The 21090-nt window shown below is 34.8% G+C and overlaps 1 protein-coding gene across 1 annotated transcript in view; it reads right to left on the bottom strand.

Moving 5' to 3' along the window:
* igsf11 (immunoglobulin superfamily member 11) overlaps positions 1 to 21090 on the bottom strand; it is a 140361-nt gene that overhangs the window by 115486 nt on the left and 3785 nt on the right. The window contains exon 4 of the mRNA XM_058080758.2: positions 18629 to 20746. Coding sequence (XP_057936741.2) covers positions 18629 to 18689 — 61 coding nt within the window. The 5' untranslated portion in view covers positions 18690 to 20746. The remainder of the gene's footprint in view (positions 1 to 18628; positions 20747 to 21090) is intronic.

Raw genomic sequence — 21090 nt, 5'->3', positions numbered from 1 at the left:
TTTATCATTCTCAATGAACCAAGAAGTAGTCTCCAAACTAAACAACAGTTGGGAAAAAAAAAGCATACTTTTTTTTTAAATTAAGGATTATTAACGCTTTACTGAATGGCATTCTAGTAATATTTTATGGTTATTACATAATTCCTTAAACGAAATATGTAATGCTTTATGGACTGTATGTCTTGATAATGGTCACATTATTTAAAAAAAACAAAAAAACATTAAACTGTATTATGGAAAGCAGGAAGTGAACAAATGTAACAGTTACTGATTGTAAAAGTACCAGATGGAGGGGTAGGATTTAATAAGCTTTGCTTCTTCCTACTCCTTTTGGACATGTGGAACTGGGAACTGATTATGGGATGCACTCAATTGTAATCTGATGCATGTTCAAATGAAATAAAACCATTACCATTACCATTACCATTACCATTTTCATGTGCTACAATGGCATGTTCCTCAGACTAGAAAACTCAAACCGCATTAAAAACCCAGCATTAAAATACATTTTTGGTTTGGTCATATATACACACCTCCATACCCCCACCCCTACTTGAAACCCGATATGATTTCAAATAGCTCCCACAAGCTCCCACAATCACATCTTATCTGATTGCAACATGCCTTATGTACTGTGCCTCGCCAGGCCTTCCAATCACACAGTGTCGCCTTCCAACAATCAAAAATAAATTTGCGAGCAGTAGAGCATTTTATACCAAGTTCCATATCTCTGATATATGATCAGCAGACCTTGAGAATATACAGAAAAACTGTTGGAAGCATCCATTCGGTGCGCTGATCATGTCGTCTAAGAGCAGAAGAACATTTTTCTTTCAGTGTTATGATGTCCACTTCATGTGTTGTGCATGTACCGCTATATTATATATTATTGGAAGTAAAAAACAGATTCATGTCTGTGTTTACCTCGGTATACTTTCTTTTTAAATTATTACAGAAATTCTGAATACAAGAATCCATCATTATTGAAAAAAAAAAAAAAACTTAAACTGTATTATGGAAAGCAGGAAGTGAACAAATGTAACAGTTACTGATTGTAAAAGTAGCAGATGGAGGGGTAGGATTTAATAAGCTTTGCTTCTTCCTACTCCTTTTGGACATGTGGAACTGGGAACTGATTATGGGATGCACTCAATTGTAATCTGATGCATGTTCAAATGAAATAAAACCATTACCATTTATCTTGGTTAATTGGTTCCGTCATAAATCAATTTCCACTGATTTATAAATTGAATATTTCAAAAGAGAGAGTATAGAAAACCTGTTTATGACCTTAAAAATATGTTTTTTAACATTAATAGTGCCCTCTAGACCAGGGGTGGGCAAACCATATATAGATATATATTTTACACGTAACAGTCCACCTGGTATTATTGTATCTGTAAAATTGTCATGCAATCTGCTATTATTATTTATTATTTTATATTTATATTTAAATATTTTAAAAATAATAAAATATTATAATAATTACAATAAAATTAAAATAATAATTATTATATTATTATTATGTAAAATATGCAAATATAACAATAATATTATATATAATTAATATAATAATTAGCATTAATATAATAATTATAATAATCATAATAGTTCTAATAATAATTATAATAATCATAATAGTTCTAATAATAATTATAATAATCTAATAATCTAATAATAATAATAATTATTATTATTATTATTATTATGTGCTTGTGTCCCTTTTTTCAGGAGCACTTTGTAAACAACAGACCATGTCAAAAAACGAAATTGATAAAACCATCGAAAGGTTGGCTCAGGCCATGATGCCAGGTTGTATGTTGAGTTCAAATGAAATACTTTGGAAAGATTGGGCGGGCCGTATTCAAACACTTGGCGGGCCGGATGTGGCCCCCGGGCCGTAGTTTGCCCACCCCTGCTCTAGACCCTTATAAATAAACATTAGTATAGGATATTGCGTCTCTCCCTCCCTTGCAACGTCCCCCAGGGTCTTTTTTGACTCACAATCTACATCCTATGGTATTCTACATAAAGTGGTAATAATTCCTAATTTTTGTGAATCCTGTATATCCGATGTATAAAATATAACACTTCCAGAAATAACAGCTGTTAAAGTTCAATTGGGCTCTCAAGGGATGTCCACTGTTGTTTTTGATGAGCGTCACTGCAGGGATTTGAGCACGCACATGGAGCTCGCCAAGGGGCACTGACACCCATATCCCGGTATGAACGTGGCATAAGGCTTAACTTTTGGTAAGGGTCCTTGCGTAACAAGACCCCATGTATCATTCCGACTGACTTGCAAATGAATAACAAAATGATACAATAACGTGGAAATTCAGTGACTATTCAGTGGATATGTGTCTTTATATAAACTCAAAAAAGTATTTGTATTTTATGCACATGTGGGGGTGTAGAAATTGCAATTCTAATGGAACAATTTTTGGTGCGAAATGTGTTTTTGTAACGCATTTGTGTTTTTATGCCAGCTAACCTGTGCCCCTTGATCCACTGGAAACAAAAGCAACAGTGTTCAGGTGAAGTCTACTGTAACAGCACACAGATGGGAACTACCATTTCTCTCTAAATGCACCATTCTTCCAATTAACACGCTATCACATTTTTTTTTTAATGCACAAGACTAGACACACACAAACTCAAAGCACGTCTAAAAACCTCAAGGTAGGGCTTAACAAGAAGAAACAAGATGTTTGAGTTGGTCACCTGTTCAGACACAGTCTCAAGTTCTTGTTTTTTTTAATGCACAAGATTAGACACATGCAATCCAAAAATTCATATGTAAATGTTACACTTAGGGGGGAAAAGTGGGCTAATAAATTGATTTTTAAAAAAAATAATAAAAGCACAAATACTGCGGATTTCAAAAAACAACAGATGGAATGATACAGCACTCTACAAGAAGCAATGAAGTCTGTAAAATTCAATAATTTAAAAAAAATCAAAAAATTGTTACAACTATAATGATGAAAATTGTAATATTAATGATGATTATAATACTGGTGATAATAATAACAATAATAATGGTAATAATGATAAAGATTATAACAATAATGATAATAATGATAATGATAATAACAATAATAATATTACAATTTTATTTTATTTTTTATTTTACCTTTATTTACCCAGGCAATCAATTTAAGAACAAATTCTTATTTACAAATGCAGCCCAAAGAGCAAAAGCACTTCGATGGGAGAGGGGAATGCTGAAAATAAGAACAACGTGATATAAAATTACAAATATCAATACAATAAATATGTAATACAAATGATAATGACAATGATATTAATAACAGGGGAAAAAAACAAGACAGTGGCATGAATATGATTATATCTTGCAAAAAAGGGGTAGGCATTTATAAGCTTTTGCTTCAGCCTACTCCTTTTTGGGATTGTGATCAGATAGTTGAATACAAATGTAAATAATGGAAAGTTATATTTTGATTGATGTAAGAAATGCACTGTAATGTTTCATATATTTGCCCAAATAAAATTTAAAAAAAAAAAAAAAAAAAAAAAGGACAAGCAGCCACTTTTCAGTCTGAGGTTGTCAACTGTAGGTATGGAACGATAGACGCCAAAGAATGAAAAGATACGGGAAAGTTGAGAGTAAAAAGGTCACAAAGAGGACAGAGAAAGCAAGGCACCACAGGAAGTTAAACGACATTGCCGATAGACCTAAAGAACACCTCTAAGGGAGCGAATACACGGCCCATTAAGAAACTTATAATGAAAGTCACCCTCGTCCCAACAGGGAGTAATCCTGAAGTAGCACACTTGAAGGAGGAGGTGGGAGGGGGGGGGGTTACAAAAAGCATGCACATAACGTCCCCCATCCATGCCCTTAACCCTCCTCTTGTGTTAGGGTCGGCAGCGACCTGTGATTAATACTAAAATGCGAAAATAAATACAACTAATTGATTTAAGAGATATGTTCTATATCCCTCAGTAATAGCCAGGACACAAAAGAACCTTCAATTTATTAATATGATTCTTTTGACGTTCATTTTACCATTTATGGAAATTGAAATTGAGAAGTATAGTGACAAAAAAGGCCTCCATGCCCACACAAAAAATTTTAAAACCAACATTTTCATGGATGAGGAAGCCTAAGAAGGTAACCAAGACATGAGAAATTTGATGGTAACTTATTGTTTTTAGTGTATTTTATAGCTGATTTAATACATGGGTCAAAACCGACCCGTTAACATAAGAGATGATACCAGAAAGCTAACACAAGAGGAAGGTTAAACTTCATAAAGCATGTATTTAATCTGCAAAAAGACAATACCGATCTAAAAAAATCGGAGTAAACGATTCATTCCAAATAACCATCAAAGCTGATCAGAAGTTTAAGACCAAAATCAAGATTAAACCAAAATCTTGGTCATCAAAAATGTGAATTAAATGTCATTTTCTATCAGTTGCATGATGGCAAAGGCGAAAAAAAGTGTTCTCTCTTTGAATGTGGTTGGATTACTGAGCTGCTTAAGCAAATCAAATCAAATTAAATCAACTTTATTTGTATAGCACTTTTCCTGCAAAGACATGCAACACAAAGTGCTTTACAGAATTAAAACAATTACCACAATTAAAAGTAAAAAAAAAAAAAAACAGACATTCGTCATGGCTTGTTGGGTTTTTTTTTCTGAAAAAATACCACTTCTTTAATAACGAAACCATAAACGAAACCATAAAATCCCGTTGCGGCACACCATTGCTCTTGAGGTCCTCTTTTCTTGAAACACTCCGGACTGTCCAGTCTCTACTTCCGGATCGGAGTCAGTATGTTAAAAGCCGACATTTAAAAAGATTTTTTTAAAAGGTGCAATAAATTAAAAACAGCACTTTTCGCAGGAACCTTGAAATCCATACAAATACGTTTGAATAGGTGCAGATTCTGGAACAGGGGTGGGGAAACTTTTTGACTCGCGGGCCGCCATTGATTTAACAAAATTGACGGAAGGGGCGGACTATATAGTATTTTACAACAGTCCATTTGTACACGTAAAAGTGTCATGCAATCTGCCATTTGTGCACTTTGAGATTATTTATTTGATGTAAAGTGCGTTATAAATTAAAATTTTATTATTATCATTATTATTATTCATTCATTCATTCATTTTCTACCTATCTAGGTCATTATATATAACACTCTGACTCACGTTGTCATCTTACAAATAACACTAAACTCATCACACAGCAACCTAACATTGAAAAGGTATAACTGAGAAATATACAAACATGTACCAATTCATTCATTTTCTACCGCTTATCTTCATGAGGGTCACGGGGGTGCTGGAGACTATCCCAGCTGTCTTTGGTATATTATTATTATTATTATTATTATTATTATTATTATTATTATTATTATTATTATTATTATTATTATTATTATTATTATTATTATTATTATTATTATTATTATTATTATTATTATGTGCTTGTGTCCCTTTTTTCAGGAGCATTTTGTAAACAACAGACCACATCAAATAACGAAATTGATCAAGCCATGATGCCAGGTTGTATGTTGACTTTAAATGAAATACTTTGGAAAGAACAGGCAGGCCATATTCAAACACTTGGCGGGCCGGATGTGGCCCCCGGGCCGTAGTTTGCCCACCCCTGTTCTGGAAGAACTATAAAGCTTTGTGTTTTGGTTATTATGTGTAGCTGCTCTATAGGAGTCCACAACTCAATAAAAGAGCTGAAAAATGAGCATAATGGGTACCCTTTAAAGAATATTTTGTTGTGATGTGCATTTTCAACACTTTTATTCCCCCACCTTGACTATATTGTTTCAACACTGTAAAAAAAAAACTGCGTTGCCATCTGTGCATTTTCAATAAATGACCCTTTGGTCTCCCCGGCATGAACATATCGAACACTTCGGCACAAGTCAAATAATAAAGACGTCATCAAGATTCCCACTCGCTGGCTGTAAATTCTCCAGACAATGACCTGCTCGGTTCCCAAATAGAATCAATGGGACCTAATGCGGATGTCGTACGGGGGAGATGACAGGTTTAATGCCTGCTAATGCCTGCTTTGAATGATTGAGGCTTCTGTAGCTCATGTCCAGATACATTCGGCTTTGCAGTTCTTTTTCCGAAAGCAGCTTTCACTCTCGCATACAACAAGGATTCCGTTGCTGCTACTATGCAAATTAAGTTCAGTGAACATAAAATAATAAGTAATTTTAATGTTAAACAATGGTATTGTTTATATATTATCCAATACTATGCATTAATTTTCTACCGTTTCCATCGGCACCGGTGCCATTATGATACAAAGTTAAAGTACGCGAGCCTTGTTTAACCTGCATAAAACCTTGTCTATATCCACGGAAGCACCACCATCAGCACCGGAAAGTGTCAATGACACATCGCTACAGTGGAGGTCACATCATTTCCCTGCGTGACAGACCAGTGAGCTCAGCCTTGGGGGTTCATCAAGTGCTGCCAGGTCATTTAGTCGTTGTTTCCATCAATGAACAATCCATTTCAAATTAGTGATGCAGAACTGCAGTGAGTTTAAAATACCCATATGTGGTCTCTGGGTTATCGTTGGCGTGGTCGGAATAGTTGTCTGGATTTGAACGTCGGTTCGAGCCTTAATATAGATACTGAAACTCCAGTTGCTGAGGATATGAGGATACATTTTTAAAGGTAGAAAAGCGCTATTCAAGAAGTGAAGGTCCATTTAGCATTACCATACATCTTTTTCTTTGGCTTTTTCCCTTCAGGGGTCGCCACAGCAAATCAATCTCCTCCATCTTCTGCATCTGTCTCTCTCACACCAACACCAACATCATGTCCACCTTCACTACATCCATAAACCTCCTCTTTGGTCTTCTTCTACGCCTCCTACCTGGAAGCATTCTTCTACCAATATATTCACTATCTCTCCTCTGGACATGTCCCAACCATCTCAGTCTGGCCGATAACTGACTTTATCTCCAAGGTCTCTAACAAATAATGTCCCTGTGATGTACTCCTTAATGATCCTATCCATCCTGGTCACTCCCAATGAGAAACTCAGCATCCTCATCTCTGCTACCTACAATTCAGCTTCCTGTCTTTTCCTCAGTGGCAATGTCTCTAGACCAGGGGTCTCAAACTCAATTTACTTGGGGGCCACTGGAGCTAGGGTCTGGGCCGCATCAGGTTTTCCAAAAAAAAAATGCATTTATTAAAAACAGAAAACTGAATAAACTTAAATATAACTAAAGCTCTGATAAAACATTCCACTGTTCTCAAATATCTTACTTTTTATTTTTCTGCACAAAATAAGATGAAAAATAAATAAATCAAGAATAAAAATCAATCAATCAGTAATAAATAAATAAATATAATAATAATAATAAAACGGCAAATAATAAAAACTTAATAAACCACATAAAATGAACAAAGCATTATTAGAGCCCTGTAGACATGACAAAACACGACTATAGTCACATTTATACTCTTTTTATTTACAACATATTGCGCAACTGCAGGGTCTTGAGACACATGCTAACTCGCAAACTAGAGAGCTAGCGACCTAAACGGTAGCCTTCAAGTTATTTCCTTTAAACTTAAAAAAAGCCAAAAACTTACCACTTCCACACGGATAGGGAGGATAACTATTAACAGTTATTTAACCTTTAACATGAACATGAATCAAACGTAATAATTTTTTCTGGGTACATGATACCATACAGCATCCATATCAAACTTGCGCGGGCCGCACTAACATTAAACTTTCATATCAAGGCGGGGGCCTCAAAGTAGTGTCCTGCGGGCCACATTTGGCCCGCTGGCCGCGTGTTTGAGACCACTGCTCTAGACCAAACATGGCTGGTCTCACCACAGTTTTGGATACATTTCCTTTCATTTCAGCTGAAACTCTATCACACATCACTTTTCGCTTTCCTGTTCTTTGATCGACTGCAATTAGAAGTCTGCCTTACACCTGGGAGATCAAACAATGGGCAAAAAGTTCACACAAAAAAAGTGATATTGCATTCTGCTGCACACACATAACTAGTTATATTTCCTTTTGGACAGTATTAATAATTCATGGGAGTGCATTATAACCACAAAACATTGCAAAACGAAGAACGTCTGTAATTTACATAAAGTACCATACATTTACATAAGCATGACTAATCTTAAAATTACTAATCAGGCAAATAATAAGAACACTATCCACTCGTGAATATTCTTAGGATTCCAAACATGTCTTTCCAATGTATTCATTTTTTTTTTTCCCAAATGTAAAATGCCCAATTTCCAAGATCACTGTGGAATTTGCCTTCATAGACAATAAACAATAGTCTGACACTGCCCAGCAAACCGGGAACACAATGTCATCGTTAGCACTGGGAACTGGGATTGGTGGATCTATCTGGGCTTAGTCAATAGAATTCAGTCAACCCTTGATCCTTTGGGATCTACTGTAATTTACTTTCTGGAGGAATATGTGAACCCAGGGACTCAATCTATCGGTTAGCAGACACTTGGGGGATTAATGTGTGCACAGAACCTTTTCATTTGCCATTGATCTCAGCTCAAAGCTTACAATGACAAACAGCGCAAACTATACGGAACATGGTCATTCCACAGATATGCAATACCGCCTGCACGTATGGATGTACAATAAATGGTCCAGCAGGGAGTTTGGACCGCTGTGAATGTGGACGCTGGTTGCATCGTATAGTCAGTAACTCTTATGGGTTCATGTTTCATTGTTCTCCCCATGATTGTGAGGTTTTAATAAGGGGACTTAGATTTTCTCCGATAGTCCAGTCCCAGTTCAGGATTACCTAGGTTTGAATGCTAGTGTGAATGTACGTTAAAAGTACTACACGTGTAAATGACAAAACGTCCCTGAATCGGAAGTCATTGTCTCCCAGCTCTGTTGACCATCTACGACGTCATCAGCGCTTGACTCTGTAGTTGACTTTTTTGTTTGTTTCTTTCGCTTTTTTCATGATTTCCGAGTCGCCACAGCAGATCCTTTCAATCCGCATACTGATTTTGCTTTTTTTTTGCTCTTTGCTTTTTTTTTTATCAATCATTGCTGCAAAATAACCCACAATGGAGCCAAAGTAAGTTGCCTTTTAAAGTGAGAAACAGGATTGAATTCAAGAAATGATAGCAAAACCATAAGGTGGCGTCCGTGTGATATCGCTACCTCACAGCCATCATTGTCAACAATCAAGTGTTAATTAAAGGTAATGGTAATGGTAATGGTAATGGTAATGGTAATGGTAATGGTAATGGTAATGGTAATGGTAATGGTAATGGTAATGGTAATGGTAATGGTAATGGTAATGGTTTTATTTCATTTGAACATGCATCAGATTACAATTGAGTGCATCCCATAATCAGTTCCCAGTTCCACATGTCCAAAAGGAGTAGGAAGAAGCAAAGCTTATTAAATCCTACCCCTCCATCTGGTACTTTTACAATCAGTAACTGTTACATTTGTTCACTTCCTGCTTTCCATAATACAGTTTAAGGTCGTGGGTTTTTTTAAATAATTTTTTAATAATATACCTCATAATATACCATTATGTGTACCATAGTAAGTGTCAATATAGTGATATATACTATAGCACATCATGACACTCCTCCACCGTGCAGATATTTAAAACCTAAATCCATATCATTTATTTAGAGCGAGTATCGCTAACATTAGGAAATCCCCTACAGAAAACGGAAAAGGAAAAGAGACTTTTTCCAAAACTTTTTTTTCTCCCAACAAGTCCACCATAACATTATACGTGCCAAAATGTCCCCTGAGTTAGCGATTTAATGTCGAGGTCCCATCTGCAAAGATCCCGTCAAAGCTTCAGAACCAGCAAGGTGTGAACGACATAAGGGAGACGGTTGTAAATATTTATGAGAGCACAGCGTTCACGCATGCACACACATGCCCAACTGAAAAGTAACATCAATCTAAGACATGATCTCATCCGAATGCAAAACGTTTGGAAAACATTGTCCGAATCATCTTAACCCTTAGATGCATAAGTGGGTCAAAAATGACCCGGTCAGGTTGTTTTCTTGAAATATCTCCGTAATTAAAATTTTTTATCATTTCATATTCCAGGTATTCCTCAAAAAACATAATTTTTTATCATGCCATTCACATTTTTAACTTATCTTTTATACATTTTAAGAAATTTTTGGTTTTGTGTTACTACCCCAACCTTCCATAAGTGGGTCAAAAATGACCCGGTCAGGTTGTTTTCTTGAAATATCTTCGTAATGAAATTTTTTTATCATTTCATATTCCAGGTATTCCTCAAAAATCATATTTTTTTATCATGCCATTCACATTTTTAACTTATCTTTTATACATTTTAAGAAATTTTTGGTTTTGTGTTACTACCCCAACCTTCCATAAGTGGGTCAAAAATTACCCAGTCAGGTTGTTTTCTTGAAATATCTTCGTAATGAAATTTTTTTATCATTTCATATTCCAGGTATTCCTAAAAAAACATGTTTTTGATATGATGCCGTTCACATTTTTAACTTTCTTTTTATAAATTCTAAGAAATTTTTGGTTTTGTGTTACTACCCCAACCTTCCATAAGTGGGTCAAAAATGACCCGGTCAGTTTGTTTTTTGAAATATCTTCGTAATTAAAAATTTTTATCATTTCATATTCCAGGTATTCCTCAAAAAACATATTTTTGATATCATGCCGTTCACATTTTTAACTTATCTTTTATACATTTTAAGAATTTTTTGTTTTTGTGTTACTACCCCAACCTTCCATAAGTGGGTCAAAAATGACCCGGTCAGGTTGTTTTCTTGAAATATCTTCATAATGTAAAATGTTATCATTTCATATTCCAGGTATTCCTCAAAAAACATAATTTTTTATCATGCCATTCATATTTTTAAATTTTATACATTTTAAGAAATTTTTGTTTTTGTGTTACTACCCCAACCTTCCATAAGTGGGTCAAAAATGACCCGGTCAAGGGTGTTTTCTTGAAATATCTTTGTAATGAAACATTTTTATCATTTCATATTCCAGGTATTCCTCAAAAATCATATTTTTGATATCATGCCATTCACATTTTTAACTTACCTTTATGTAACACACAATGGATCCTCACATTTTCTATTGTTGTACGGGGTCATTTTCTTTTTCAAAGATGAAAAAAAGTGAAAAATGAAGATGTTTCTAACATGAAATCATTCTTGTGTGGTCCTAAATATAATACTAAATATCATACAAGTGATTATTCCTAACCAAAATAGCAAAATTGGCATAAAAAGGCATTGATTCTAGTATGGGTGATTTTTGACCCACTTATGGACGAGTGTAGGGTCCGGTCACTCGTGCATCTAAGGGTCGCTGGTTGTTGCTTGTAGTGCTTTCACAGATTTGTATGGTACGGTGTAGACAGCAACAAGCCTGAACCGGTCTCACACCAGATGTCCTAATACACTTATTTACATTACAGGAAACCATAAAAAAAACACTCTGAACAAAAGGAATAAGCATCTGAAAACCTCAAACACCCAAACCTCGGTGACCACGTCAGATGTTTGCCCCAGATGCTTGGCCAACTGCCGAGCTGCCTTCAGGGTCTGGTTTAATGTGTGCTTTAGAGGCCGTGGGACTGGGCGACTGCTGCGCTCTCTCTCTCTCTCTCCTCCAAATATCTGCCTATCATTTATTCATTCACACTCCCAGGATGGCTGCTGCCACCGTCATCTGAGGACCGCGTCGTCTGAAGTTTTCCACGCCTCTGTCGCTCAAAACATACGCATGCACACACACACACACACGCGAACATGCACTTTGCCAACGGTCCCAGCGGTCTTTTAATTTTTTGAGAGGCTATTTTTAGTGAGAAAAATAATCGAGGTGGAAAGTTCCATCTGTCCGACACTCATGTTCCAGCTGCTCCTTTTTAGCAGCAGGCAGAAAGAGCAGAGGAAAAAAAATGTTGCTTATCAGATAAAAACAGAAAGCGAGAGGATTTATTTATCGCATGTATTCTGCTTAAGCGGGATTTACCGAGGGAGAGCCGCCTTCTAAGTCGGATGGTTCGGAAAAATGTCCCAAGCATTCTCTCACCTGGAGTCTCAGATCCATGGGAAAATTATTTATGGTCTCTGTTTCTGACTTTTTCCAATTACAGTTTTGTTAGCTCAGTTAGCATCATTAATAGAAATCATGTAAATCCAATTCATCTGTTCCGGACACCCATAAATGTTAACACATACAATTTTTTAATAGGTTTACAATTATAGTTTTAAATGCAGAAACAACTCAAAATGCATAGAAATGATTAATGAAAGTGATAAATTATCCCTTTTACCTCAATATAATGATGTGCTATAATATAATGATAAAATAAAAATAAAAATAAAAATAAAAATAAAAATAAAAATAAAAATAAAAATAAAAATAAAAATAAAAATAAAAATAAAAATAAAAATAAAAATAAAAATAAAAACAAAAATAAAAAAAAACTTGTATACTGTACTTGCATTTTTTAATTTTAAAATTTTTTAATTTCAATTTTTAAATTTTTAAATTTTTAAATTTTTAAATTTTTTAATTTTTTAATTTTTTAATTTTTTAATTTTTAAATTTTTAAATTTTTAAATTTTTAAATTTTTAAATTTTTAAATTTTTAAATTTTTAAATTTTTAAATTTTTTAATTTTTTAATTTTTTAATTTTTTAATTTAAAAATGTTTAAATGTTTAAATGTTTAAATGTTTAAATGTTTAAATGTTTAAATGTTTAAATGTTTAAATGTTTAAATGTTTAAATGTTTAAATGTTTAAATGTTTAAATGTTTACATTTTTAAATGTTTAAATGTTTACATTTTTTAATTTTTTAATTTTTACATTTTTACATTTTTACATTTTTACATTTTTACATTTTTACATTTTTACATTTTTACATTTTTACATTTTTTAATTAAAGGTTAATTTAATTCATTTAATTCATTTAAATTTTAATTTTAATTTAACTATATTAAATTTAATTTAAATTAATTAAATTTAATTTAATTTAATGAACATTTAAATTTAATTATATGAACCTTTGCTGTGTCTGCACTTCAATAAATACCATATACAGTCTATGATAATTGCCTAAAAATATTGATATCACACTTTTTAATATCAATGAAGTATCGTGATATATATCGCCGAAACGATATTTTCTTACACCCCTAATGTACAGTATGTACAGTATGCCCCCTCGGTGTTCTAAGTACACTAAGTACTTAGTTCCCTGCAAAATCAGCCAAGCAAGATATGTCATTTTAAACTCTGAAAAGTTATAAAAGTTGACAACAAAAGAGCGATTTGAGCTTCATGAATGTCAAGCAACCAACAGACGGACATCGTTTGTGGGATTTGGAACAGCAGTTGAAAAGTTTAGCACCACCGCCGCCTCCATTTTATTTGTGTTGACTTAAATGAATCTCCTTACTGGCTTCAGCCACACCCTTGGGGTTTGTTCCAGGTGGACTCATCATACATGCGGGGGGGGGGGGGGGGGTACACACAGACCGGCTCTGTGCTGATACCGCCGGGGGGGGCTCATTGTGACAGCAGCTGAAAAAAATCAGTTTACGAGCATAGAGACGCTACTGTTTTTTGAATGTCTGGAAACTTCCCTTGAGATGACAAAACAACATAACCCATTTGACTATTCAATACATTAGAAAGAACATTTTTGAAGCCGTGGTGTTTTTTCTGTTGAGGCACCATTGACTGAAGTAGGCAACACACCAGAAAAAAAATCATCATTTACTATCTGATGAAAGGCAATATTATGAATCACACTCATGCGTCATATGAATTAAAAAAAAAGTACTTTTTTCGATAATGTTCTGCTTCTTAAAATCAATACTGATAACCGATAAAACTTTTGTATGCGTTTTTTTTTTCTTTAAACCCTAAAAAAATAAAAGACGCATATAAATAATAACCCAGGGGCACATAGACAAATAACCATTCACACTCACATTCATACCTATGGACAATTTGGAGTCGCTAATTAACCTAGCATGTTTTTTTTTTTGGCATGTGGGAGGAAACCGGAGTTCCCGGAGAAAACCCACGCATGCACGGGGAGAACATGCAAACTCCACACAGAGATGGCCGAAGGTGGAATTGAACTCGGGTCTTGCGCGCTAACAAACGTAAAAATGTAAAAATGTAAAAATGTAAAAATGTAAAAATGTAAAAATGTAAAAATGTAAAAATGTAAAAATGTAAAAATGTAAAAATGTAAAAATGTAAAAATGTAAAAATGTAAAAATGTAAAAAATTAAAAATTTAAAAATTTAAAAATTTAAAAATTTACAAATTTAAAAATTTAAAAATTTAAAAATTTAAAAATTTAAAAATTTAAAAATATAAAAATATAAAAATTTAAAAATTTAAAAATTTAAAAATTTAAAAATTTTGTGGGGACACACAGTGGATGAAGCTTTTGTTCCCTGACAGGGAGTTGGGACTTTAAAAAAAATTTAAATTTTTAAATTTTTAAATTTTTAAATTTTTAAATTTTTAAATTTTTAAATTTTTAAATTTTTACATTTTTACATTTTTACATTTTTACATTTTTACATTTTTACATTTTTACATTTTTACATTTTTACATTTTTACATTTTTACGTTTGTTAGCGCGCAAGACCTGAGTTCAATTCCACCTTCGGCCATCTCTGTGTGGAGTTTGCATGTTCTCCCCGTGCATGCGTGGGTTTTCTCCGGGTACTCCGGTTTCCTCCCACATGCCAAAAAAAAAAACATGCTAGGTTAATTAGCGACTCCAAATTGTCCATAGGTATGAATGTGAGTGTGAATGGTTATTTGTCTATGTGCCCCTGGGTTATTATTTATATGCGTCTTTTATTTTTTTAGGGTTTAAAGAAAAAAAAAACGCATACAAAAGTTTTATCGGTTATCAGTATTGATTTTAAGAAGCAGAACATTATTGAAAAAAAGTGTTCTCCCCGTGCATGCATGGGTTTTCTCCAGGTACTCCGGTTTCCTCCCACATTCCAAAAAAAAAAAACATGCTAGGTTAATTAGCGACTCCAAATTGTCCACAGTGTCCATAGTGTGAATGGTTGTTTGTCTATATGTGCCCTGGGTTATTATTTATATGCATTTTTTTTTTTTTTTAGGGTTTAAAGGGGACCTATTGTGCAAAATTGCAACAGAAAAGCTCGAAAAAATACCGCTAGAAAGAATCCAGCCCCTGCTGACATAACCAAACGATCAATCTGCTGACAAATTGTGACATGCAAAGCGTCGAGGTCAGTACACACAAAAGCCAAAACAAGCAACTGCAATCAATACACTGCACTGGGATTTATTTATAGAAACACTTGCAACTCCCCGCTAAGAAACAACAAAAAAAAAAAGGGGGAAGAGGAGAAACTGACAAGGAGGATGAAGATGGGGTACAATGTTGCATTTTTAATTTAAACCAGTGGTCTCAAACAGGCGGTCCGTGGGCCAAATGTGGCCCGCAGGACACTACTTTGAGGCCCCTGCCTTGATATGAAAGTTTAATGTTTGATATGGATGCTGTATGGTATCATGTACCCAGAAAAAAATGATTACGTTTGATTAATGTTCATGTTAAAGGTTAAATAACTGTTAATAGTTATCCTCCCTATCCGTGTGGAAGTGGTAAGTTTTTGGCTATTTAAGTTGAAAGGAAATAACTTGAAGGCTACCGTTTAGGTCGCTAGCTCTCTAGTTTGCGAGTTAGCATGTGTCTCAAGACCCTGCAGTTGCGCAATATGTTGTAAATAAAAAAAAGTATAAATGTGACTATAGTCGTGTTTTGTCATGTCTACAGGGCTCTAATAATGCTTTGTTCATTTTAATATGAAAAAATAATTTGTCTACCCACCAACTATATGTGGTTTCTTAAGTTTTTATTATTTGCAGTTTTATTATTATTATTATATTTATTTATTACTGATTGATTTTCTTTATTCTTGATTTGTTTATTTATTTTTCATCTTATTTTGTGTAGAAAAATAAAATTAAGATATTTGAGAACAGTGGAATGTTTTATCAGAGCTTTTCTTGTAGAAAATCGGAACCAAAGCACTGAAAAAGTTTGTATATTTTTCTGTTTTTAATTAATGCGTTTGTTTTTTTTTTAGAAAACCTGATGCGGCCCAGCCTTGCCCAGACCCTAGCTCCAGTGGCCCCCAGGTAAATTGAGTTTGAGACCCCTGATTTAAACCATCAGGTTACACAATAGAAGGATCTTGTGTGTGTGCACGGCTGGACTTGAGTAAAAGTGACTGGACACCATACATCCTCTCACTGCAGACGACCACAACTAAATAAGTGAGCAGCCAAGTGAAACACCTTGACAATCACAGCTAAATTCAATCTCACACCAAGCCTGTCACGTTCAAATTGACGAGTCAAACTGGTGAGTGGAGCATATGTGGGTGCGCGCACGCATGTGGGGACACACGGTGGATGAAGCTTTTGTTCCTTGACAGGGAGTTGGGACTTGGTCAAGACACCATGGTAGCATTTTTGCATTGCTTCATTTTTTTTGAAGCTGTGGTTGTGGGCTGCATGGGAAGGCGAGCTTCATTTTTTTAATTTTATTTTGACAAAAAAAATTAAATTGTTTAAATTTTAAAATTTTTAAATTTTTAAATTTTTAAATTTTTAAATTTTTAAATTTTTAAATTTTTAAATTTTTTAATTTTTTAATTTTTTAATTTTTTAATTTTTTAATTTTTTAATTTTTTAATTTGTTAGCGTGTTCAATTCCACCCTCGGCCATCTCTGTGTGGAGTTTGCATGTTCTCCCCGTGCATGCGTGGGTTTTCTCCGGGTACTCCGGTTTCCTCCCACATTCCAAAAACATGCTAGGTTAATTAGCCACTCCAAATTGTCCATAGGTATGAATGTGAGTGTGAATGGTTGTTTGTCTATATGTGCTCTGTGATTGGCTGGCCACCAGTCCAGGGTGTACCCCGCCTCTCGCCGGAAGACAGCTGGGATAGGCTCCAGCAACCCCAACCAATTGAGAGGCCAGGGTTATGATAGCACAGATTAATTCGCACTATTAATCTTAAAGCTGTACATACTACGTGTTTATATTGAAAACAAGTAAATACTATAATGACAACAAGATTAGCGACACTTTAAAAAGTAAGTTAGCACGTAGCCCATGAACATGGTAGCCATTTGTAGCTCGCCCGTGGGACAAGCAAGAGCCAGGCAAAATATGTAAACAAATATGCCAGAAAGTCAAATGAAATTGAAACACTAATGTAAAAAGGCTAAAATATTGTATCGTATTGTATATTATTATGGAGTATTCCCAACAAAGGATTATTTTCTTTGTTGATTAATCTGAAAACAATTAATCGAATACCATAATAGTTGTCGATTAATCGGATAAACCTGCAATTTACTGGCGACCAGTCTAAAATAGAGTCACTGTTTACGTTTATGTTTACAGCGTCATTGTTTATGCACTACTGGCATTTGTACTCATAATACAAAACATTAAATATGACAGTAATTTTGTTTTTGTTTGATTATGATGACAGTATCAATAAAAGCCCGACCAATTTATCGATCAGGCCCATTCTGAAGTATCTGGACTCCATACATCGAATATTGACCGATAAATACGGGATATCAGCTTTTTTCATAACCCAATATCTCTATCAGGCTAAAAAAAAAAAAAAACTATGACTATGTGTATTTTACTACTTTTTACTATAAAAATAAACAAAAAACAACATTCACAGATGGCTTCTGTGCTGCCTGGTTCACCATGTTTGTTGTTATTCTGGAGGATTACCTTAGTTTCTAGTTCAAATACACAAACATCATGTGTATCTGCAACAGTTGTGTGTACTATAAATGTAGAAGGAATACATGGAAGTGTCGGAGATACTATATATATATACGTATATATACTGTAGAGATGGTGCATTAGAGATAAAACCTACACTGTCAGAAGTGCTTTAGCCTGCTGGGGGAAAAAAGTCTTTTCAAATGAGGGCTTCAGTTGGGTGGAAATGTTAGGGATTTGAGTGCCTGATCTAAAACATCAAGTATTAAGGAGGGATCAAATGTTGTTGCATGCGCTCTTGGAGAAGAGCGATTGAGCGTCTGCCACTATTTCATTCCACATCTGTTTTTTTTTATGCAATTTCATTAGCGCATAAAAATATGGTTGTTGTTGATATTATTTAATTTATTAAGATATGCCTTTATTCGTCCCTCAGTGGGGAAATTTGTAAAATTTGAAATTTATTTGACATTGGGTGTATTTTCAATACCTGCATAAACTACCCATGTATTGCTGTATATAATCTCTATTCTTTTAAATATTCAAAATTTTTGTTCACTTCCTGTGGTCAATATGAACCAAATTTTACATTTTGTGTATTTTTTTTAACACATGTTATAGAAGTGATACGCACAGAGTGTGACTGGATTATCAGCAATATAAAGTACATAAAGAAGAATTAAATCAGCTCCGCTTCTACCTACTCCTTTTCGGACACCTCTTAATGTAACTGATGGCAAAAAAATAAAGTAATTTATTTTGTAAGAAAACTCACCCTCCATGCAGAAAATGAGCATCCAGGCTATCCATAGGTCCGAGTTGTGAAATTTCACCATGGTTCCGAAATGTTCCGATCCGTGCCAGGCTCGGTTTCAAGGGAGAGAACTCTTTCTTGTAATGTCATGTGACATGGAACAAGTAGCTTTTTTTTTTTTTTTTTTACGCAGCGCACTCCAGACACGTTGATGTCCCAAAACAAGGTAATGTGTTCACAAGTGTGTCCCAAAAGAAGCCCCGATTCATGTCCGGTACGGTACGGTCCAACGTCTGACGATACAGTCCGTCCTTTTGATCAGCAGGTCGGTCCAAGTCGCCTGACAAAATGTTTGTCACCGAGTCAAATGACGCACAAAATAGTAGAAAACCAGACTTGGAGCGGGTAGAAACTCTGCGTTGGGTCTGAATGTTGTCTCTAATTTGGAAACTCGTCACAAAGTGACTCTTTTCCCCGCCGCCTCGGTAGGTGCCTCCAAGGGGTCCTTTGGCGCTCCATGCTTCCTCGCTTGAGATACAGCAGCTGAGCGGACCGGAGAGTAAAACTCACGTTGTATTCACGTAGTTTCCGGGTAGGGCATGTCAAAATAAAACACCTATAGAACTCAATGAAAAAAAAATCCTTGACAGTTGGAAACATATGACATAGTTTTGTGGTTAAAATGAGCTAATACTAAAGTAAAAAGCCATTTAGTTGCAATCTTTACATGAGAAAATGATTTGATTAGCAGCTGTAAAGTGACGGTCGTCCACAAATAAATTCACATCTTAACATATTTAATGCGTTTGTTATTCTCACTTCCTCCATCACCAACTTTACTATCTTAGTTATTTGCACTTTATTTAGAAAAGCATCTCACGTCCTGTCACACTGTGAATGTTTCTGCTAGCTTGACGGGCCTGTGTGGCGGATAATAGCAAAGGAGCTTGAGATAGCCTGTTGCTGGGAAACCGCTGACGCCATGTAGGGAGCGAGAGAGAGAAAGAAGCGTACTGGCGCCATCTTGTGGTATGTTTAGGGATCGAGGCCTATTTGAAAACAAAGGAATATGTATATTTGTACTGTGCATAATGTATGCAGTGTGTTTACACCCAATATATACAACAGGTACACACAATATAATATACAGATAATAATCATACCACAAGATACATTACAATCCCATTATTTTTGCAGTATATTTACTGTAGTAGCTGTAGATTATTGTGTTGTTTAGAGTATTTTACCTTATAAAAATATTATATTGACCCGTTTTATTAGTAATTGTTTCCATACGGCAAATAAAATTAAAAAAAAAGGTATGGAAGTGATCTACAAATCCAAATAATCCGGGGTAAATAAAAGGGAATATTTGACAGTAATTTGAATAATAAAGTAAACACAGCATACAGAATCAACATTTGTTAATTATTCAATATGTCCTTCAGCTATAGCCAATACAGGCTATATTGCTTTTCATGTTTTTTTCATGAGCACCAATTATGCATTTCTCAATTTAGAACGGACCTTTTTCTGACAGGGCTGCATTTTAGCCCATTAAATATTCCAAATATGGATAGCGGCCACTGCATCAACAGGGCTGTCCAATTGTCAAACAGAGTACACATCTCACATTTCTGCAGATTTTTGATTATCTTTTGATGACAGCACTGAAGAAATAAAATTTTAATACAATGTAAACTAAATTGTACACAGCTTGGATAATAATCTAAATGCATTGTCCCCTCAAAATAACTAAACACACAGTCATTAATGTCTGATGGCAAAAAACACGATTGGACCCTAATAATAAACAGTCCAAATTTGCCCAATTAGTCGTTTTCCGTGTAATTTGTTTGCCATAATAATGCCAATACTGTATCAATACTGTAGCTATGAATAAGCAGGAAGGAAGGAAACAGTGCCATCTTGTGGTGACAACCAACTTTACTTGTTTTAAATCGCTTGGAGTCACATCATTAACTGTTTGGAATGACTATGTGTTCACACCCCAACATTGCGTTACTCGTAACAGGACAAAAGAAGATTGCATCGACACACGCGCGCACACACACACACACACACACACACAGAGCCAGTGCAGCATATTAGCAGATTGTCCCCCAGAAAGCATCAGTCCTGGAATGACAAAAAGGACAATGCTGTTACTGCAGGAAGAGAAGATGATTTATTAAAGAACATCTTAAGTGCCGCAGATCCTATATTTTATGAATGAATGGTTCTGGCAACCGCAGCGGCCCTAAGAAGCCCCAAAATGACTTCCCCTCATTTGGAGCAGTTAAGGCTACATTTGACCCGTGATTCCCGACCACCAATTATCCAATTCCACTTAATTATGTACTCAAAATAAAGTGCTCATCGATCTAGATGCCAGCGATGTACAGTGACTGACCACCACTCACCAGATGGCAGAAGGTACATCATTACCTCACCTGGTTCATTCATACACTATAGGTAGATTC

The sequence above is a fragment of the Doryrhamphus excisus genome, linkage group LG8, assembly GCF_037039965.1.
Source record: "Doryrhamphus excisus strain RoL-2023G ecotype Guam linkage group LG8, RoL_Dexc_Guam_v1.1, whole genome shotgun sequence".
In the NCBI taxonomy this organism is placed as follows: Eukaryota; Metazoa; Chordata; class Actinopteri; order Syngnathiformes; family Syngnathidae; genus Doryrhamphus; species Doryrhamphus excisus.
Note: the sequence above shows the minus strand (reverse complement) of the source record. Positions and strands in the feature narration are given on the sequence as shown.